We start from the raw sequence: 6,414 nt of genomic DNA on the forward strand, positions 1-6,414 counted from the left end.
CCGGCCCAGATACTGCATTAGTTTCTTGATTGGCGCTCCGGACGGGTGGCGGTAAGTTGTCACAGGCGTCTCACTGATTAAACCCATATCTAGGGTTCTCTTGGCCATTTTTATTTTTTGAAAGGTGACTTGGCAAGGGAAAATGACTGTCTTGTTATTTAGTTTGAGCGTATTTCTTTTTTCATCTATTTCCATCCCCTTACTTTTAAATGATCTGGTGAGGAGGGCGGGACTTGTTATGTTGAGGGGGAGGCGGAGCCTTCTGTAAAAAGTATTTTGCTGTCAAACCGGGGAAAATCTGCCACTTCCTCACAGAGCCCCTCCTCCAACACACATGAACGCGCGCATGACCAAAAGAGGCGCGAGATAAGTTTGTGCACAGACCCCCGCATTGCTGCTGATGCATTCGTTTCTTGACTGACGCTCCGGACGGATGCGGTAAGCTGTCACAGACTGATTAAACCCCATTCGAGGCTTCTCTTGCCATTTTTCTTTTTTGAAAAGGTGACTGGGTAAATGGAATTGCTGTCTTTTTATTTAGTTTGCGCATATTTCTACCTAATTCCACCCCCCACTATCTGCCTGCGTCATAGCCCGGAAGGGGGGAGAGGCTAGGAGGGGGCTGGTAGACAGTCTCACCTAACTTCAAGAGACACCTAAATTAACATCAGAGGTTTATAACACACCAGTGTGAAGTCACACCGGCCTGTTATAACACCTCATAGATTAGACTTCATAATTAGATTATACAACTCTGAGGGGACAGGGGCCAGACAGCATAACTTCAAAGAGACTTAATCAACACATCAAAGAATTAGACAACAAAGGCGCTAGCCCGGGGCTTTTCACATGACACACTTCAAAAGGATCTCGAACAAAGGCACTACACAGGGGGGCATTTCACACCTACGTGTGATGATACCTCACCCCTCACATCAAAGGATCTCACACCTACGTGTGAATTCACACCTAGGTGTGACATCCACCTCGAACAAAGGGAGGCGGGACTTAGCTCATTTGCATAATTGGGGGCGTGTCCAACTGTCACTTTTCTTGCATACTAATGAGACGAAAGGGGGGTTTGTACTACTCATAGATACCAGTAAAAGACTTCTACCTATACAGACAAAAAAAACATTTTAAATACATACTGCTGAGTTTAATTCTGATTGGTCATAAAGGGTAATTTGCTGACAAAGAGTTTAAAGTTGCCGTGCAAATATAGGCATGTAAGACGAGGTTAAATAAATGAAACCATGGTGCACAACAAGCCAGCAATTTCGACATAATCGACGCAGCTGGCTAAATATTGACCAGTGTGTGGGATGAGTTTGATATCAAGGGTTTTAGGATTAAAGTCTAGATAATGCTCTCGATCCTCAGTCTTCTTCATGGCTCTGAGAGTTAAACACAGCACCATGCTGACTGCAGGGGCCCTGCTCATATGCCTGAGTGCACTGAGTGTTCACGGACAACATGCCATAACGGTAAGTTTCTCAATATCTTCATAAAGAGGATGATTTCATTTTGAAGGACAAGGAAATGTGCTGATCTCTTCTCTCCTGTGCTTTTGTCATTCCAGCTTGATGTCATGTGTAAGAATCTTTTCTACAGTTGATGCGGTGACACATTTCATCTTCGTATCTGTGACGCATACTGATTTCTATATTATACTTAGCCGCCAGTTGTGATTGAAGATAAAATGGTTATGTTTTATGCTTTTTTTGTAATTTTTTGGGCTATATGGTTGATATTTTATTGTGTCTTCCTTTTTTTGATATAAAGAATATCAATAAATCTTCAGATGACACAGAATGGTGTGGTTTTAATTCAATTGCATTAAAAGTACTTTTAATAATAATTGTATTCAACCGCAGTATTCACTGGTATACTGTCTTGTTTTAAAGTATTTAGTTATATATGTTTGTTATATTTCCATCAATTTGCTTTAACGACTTCACTCTTAAGTGCTCCAGCCCCATCCAGAAATTGCTAGATTTGTATTTTCTTTTTCTCTGAAAAATGGATATCAAAGGTTTTTTCTGCTTTAATTTAATAGATGATTTATTTAGATAAAAGTCTGTTCATTTTGTTGCGACACCCCAGTGTTTAATCAGCTCTGTGTCCTTGGCAGACGTGGACTATGGATATGACTACACCACCGACTCCCCCTCGGTGTTTGATGTAGGCGACTGGTTGTTTGACCTAATGGAGGAGTCCAGTAAGCGGCCCTGGACAATTATACATTACCAATTGCACATGTGTCTCCATCTTACCTCTAAACTCAATAATTCATTCTTTATCCTTCCATTTCCAGATAGTTGTGATCCAAACCCTTGCAACAATGCTGGCTCGTGCCAAAGTATATCTGATACAGAGTTCAAATGCTACTGTCCTGAGCCTTACATAGGGAACAGGTGTCAAAAAGGTGGGGATTTTGTAAAAAGCAATGCTCATTTTTTACTATTCTGATGGTATCAGCTATCAGGTGTGTCAATCCATTTTGATGGGCTATAAAACGTACAGTAGTTTCTTTCATGGACTTTAAAGCTTTCAGCAATATCTCAATGTTTATGCATGACGTTCACACATGGCTAATCTATACCTTTGTTAACTTTTTTTTGTATATATAGTGAGAAATGTTTGTGAGAACGTCAGATGTGGTCGTGGTGGTAACTGTGTCCTGAATGTAAAGAATCACCCGTATTATGAGTGCAAGTGCAGACCTCCCTACCACGGTACCAACTGCAATTTATGTGAGTATCCCAAAGCCCATCTTTCACTAAATGTAATTTTAGTTTAGCTACATTGTTTAAGCTACATTAGGGTTGCTTTTGCGAACCATTACATTGTTTGTGTCTGTATCAGTGCCAAGTTCTGTCTGTGAACCCAATCCGTGCCAGAATGGAGGATCTTGCAGAAAAGGGAACCGCCGCTTACGCTGCTTCTGTCCCGATGGATATACTGGGAGGTTCTGTGAAATTGGTAAAGACTTTTAAAAGAAAAAATACTTTAAAAAAAAAAACATAACGTTATTACTATCTTTTACCACAACTTTGTCCTTTTCTATAGTTTGTGTTATACATTGTACTTTTTAAAGACTGTATTTGTGTTTTTGACACAAATATTCTTGTGTAATTGTATGTGAGAGTTGGAGCTTTCTTTACATTTTCTTACCACCCAATCTTCTTGTGTAGCTCCGACTGACTGTTATGAGGGAAATGGAGAGACATACAGGGGAGTCGTCAGCATGGCAGATGGGCAGGAGTGTCTGGACTGGCATTCCTATTTCATTGTTTCAAACCGGGAAGATCCTTTTACCATGTACTCAGACTTTACTGGACTGGAACAGAACAACCACTGCAGGTATAGTCAAATTAATCTACATAAAAAAAGAATGTGACATATATACTAATAGTTGTAGCATGTATATAAGTATAGCATCTGGGAAATAATTATTCTATTTACAGTAAGCAGAAAAATTGGACATTGTCAGTTAATATATAATGTTAGTTCTAAATCCAAAACTTTCTAATTCATCACCCATAGCTTTAGATTATATGTTTTTTATTTCAGAATATAAAACTCCATGTAAACTTGTCATGTAATACATTTTAAATGTATCATCAATACTTCAATACTGTTCATTCTCTTCACATGTACTTTTTTTGTAAAAGGATGTAAACAAATTAAATTAACAGTATCTATTTGTATACATTAATGATTATGTATTCTATGTTAAAGGAACCCAGATGGGGATGACAAGCCTTGGTGTTTTACTAAAAAGGATAGTAAACTGCAGTGGGCTTACTGCAATGTCAAGATGTGCTCTGGTGGAGGTAATTTCTCTCTCTCTCTCTCTCTCTCTCTCTCTCTCTCCTCCTCTCTCTCTCTCTCTCTCTCTCTCTCTCTCTCTCTCTCTCTCTGCTCTCTCTACTCTCTCACAAACACACACACACACACACACACACACACACACACACACACACACACACACACACACACACACACACACACACAAACAGCATATACAGTATGTCTTGTCTTCCTGCACCGTGCTCACTCTTCTCTGATGTCCCTCACTCTCAGACACTGCTCCACCCACACCACTAAAACCAGTTCCAGGCTCTGCCCAGTTCTCTCAGTGTGGGAAATCCCCACCTGATTCCAGGATCAGAATTCATGGGGGTATAAAGACAAGCCCGGGCGCCCACCCCTGGCAGGTGTCGGTGCAGATAAAACCCAAAGGCTCCAACTTTCAGTTTGGTCACTATTGTGGTGGGAGCCTCCTCTCTTCCTGCTGGGTGCTCACTGCTGCACACTGCATGTGGGTTTGGCATTTCATTTGTTTGCTATTTCCAATGTCTTCTACAAGCCTACTTATATATTGATTTTTTTTTTCAGTAAATCTCATTTAGATTACCAAGTGGTGATGGGAGGAGTGAACATATCAAAACAGGAGGGAATGGACCAGACCATCCCAGTTATACAAACCATTGTTCATGAGAACTACAGGTCCACTCCCGAAGCTGAATACAACGACATTGGTTTGTAACACATATCAAATATAGTATTTTTTCTAATGTGCATATTTTAATGTATATACTTATTTCCTGTGTAGCTCTGCTGAAGCTCCAAGTTACGGACAGCCCTTACTGTGCAAAGGAAACCCTCTTTGTGAAGGCGGTGTGTTTACCGGACCAGGCCTTCCCAGCTGGAAAGGAGTGTGTGATCTCTGGATGGGGAGCCACTGAAACCAGTAATAAACTCTTTATAAGAAGTCCTTTAATGTTAGATAAACAGATTATTTGGTACAATTACACTTCAGTATCGCATATCCATAAGGTTAAGGGACTTGCAAGAACACAATGGTCAAAACTGATTCAAAAGAGGCCAAGATACTTCTTGTTGAACTGTTGTGACCTTTGCTGGTAATGGCTGCTGCGCCAACACTTCTAGTCTTTAGTCTCTAGTTTGGGATACACTTTAAGACAAATGAATCCTACATTTTCCATAATGCAACAGGATAACAAAAATGATTAGACCCTTTTTTAGTTATAGGCTGAAACTAACACAGCTAAATCATTTTTATTCCACTTTTACTACTGTGACATGTCTTCATTGAGAAAAGGTACTTTAGTTCTGTGTCTGTTTGTTTCTCGCTGTCATACAAATTCCCTTTAATCTCCCCTTTTAGAGAAGATAAGCAGCCAGCTGTTGACCGCTCGTGTTCTCCTGATCTCAGATGAGAAATGCAAAAATCTTGATGACTACAGAAATGTATTGGACAGCAGCATGTTCTGTGCAGGCACTCTGCAGGGCGGCATCGACTCCTGTCAGGTGTGTATGTTTATAAATGTGAAGTATCAAGGTGTTGTAGGGAGGCGTGTGGTGCAGTGGGTTGTGCGTTGGTGTTGTGCGTTGGTGTTTGGATCAGGGGGTCACAGGTTCAAACCCCACTGCAGTCAGCATGTCGTTGTGTCCCTGGGCAAGACACTTCACCCCAAATTGCTCCTGTGGGGATTGCTCACGGTATTGAGTATGTAAGTCGCTTTGGATAGAAGCGTCTAACAAGTGACATGTAATGTAATGTAATGTAATGTGTCAATGCATGCAAGGTGCTCATGAAAGAGATAGCTACCTACAAAGCTATAGGTATTACATTTAAAATTTCTTAAAAAGGAGCGACAAATCATCCATACTTGAAGGTAACATAATTAGATATACCTTTATTGGCATCAGTCATATTAAACTTGTGTCGGATGCATGGATCCTTTCCTCTGTGGCCTTCTTCAGAAAATATTCTCAATTTGCTGTTTTTACCTCTACAGGGCGACTCAGGCGGACCCTTGGTGTGTGAGAAAAATGGCACACAGTACATCAGCGGTGTGGTGAGCTGGGGAGTGGGCTGTGCCGAGAAAAACAAGCCTGGTGTCTACGCCAGCGTCCACGCATTTACCGACTGGATCAAAAACAACATGAAATGATGACTATAACAGTTCAATAAATATTGTGGTGATTGCCGTTGGCTCTAATAGATGTGTTATTTTTGGAAGAAAACAGACTAATTTTGCCTTGAAAAAAAAGGTTTATTTGATCAGTGATAAAACCAAGCATTTACTCCCAGCCCAGCTTTGAGTTAAAATGGGCATTGATACAAACTCATGAAGCTGAACCTGCCAGACAAAATGTAGATCACACATCATTCCAGTAGGCCTTAACGTCTTTATCACTGAGGCTCGCTCAAAGTGCACTAGATGAGCAGACGGCGTAAGAAAACTGAATGTTTTCCACGGCTGCCACAAGGTTTGTGCCTTGCTTATATTAACTTGTTGTCCATATCTATGATAAATGAAAAAACCACATGCATTGACCATCCTTTAAACTAACTTGACAAGTCCTTTCCTTATTCCA

The 6,414-nt window shown here is 40.6% G+C and overlaps 1 protein-coding gene across 1 annotated transcript; it reads left to right on the plus strand.

Annotated features, from left to right (window-relative positions):
- Window positions 1-1,315: 1,315 nt before the first annotated feature.
- On the plus strand, window positions 1,316-6,035 carry LOC117544840 (hyaluronan-binding protein 2-like). The gene is made up of 13 exons (XM_034214313.1): window positions 1,316-1,487; window positions 1,583-1,595; window positions 2,135-2,221; window positions 2,318-2,428; window positions 2,634-2,756; window positions 2,869-2,985; window positions 3,198-3,366; window positions 3,745-3,839; window positions 4,090-4,327; window positions 4,405-4,547; window positions 4,622-4,759; window positions 5,198-5,340; window positions 5,832-6,035. Exons 1-13 carry the CDS (start codon window positions 1,392-1,394, stop codon window positions 5,985-5,987), a joined length of 1,629 nt encoding a protein of 542 aa, XP_034070204.1. The 5' UTR covers window positions 1,316-1,391; the 3' UTR covers window positions 5,988-6,035.
- Window positions 6,036-6,414: the final 379 nt, after the last annotated feature.

The sequence above is a fragment of the Gymnodraco acuticeps genome, unplaced genomic scaffold (genome assembly GCF_902827175.1).
Source record: "Gymnodraco acuticeps unplaced genomic scaffold, fGymAcu1.1, whole genome shotgun sequence".
NCBI classification, from domain to species: domain Eukaryota; kingdom Metazoa; phylum Chordata; class Actinopteri; order Perciformes; family Bathydraconidae; genus Gymnodraco; species Gymnodraco acuticeps.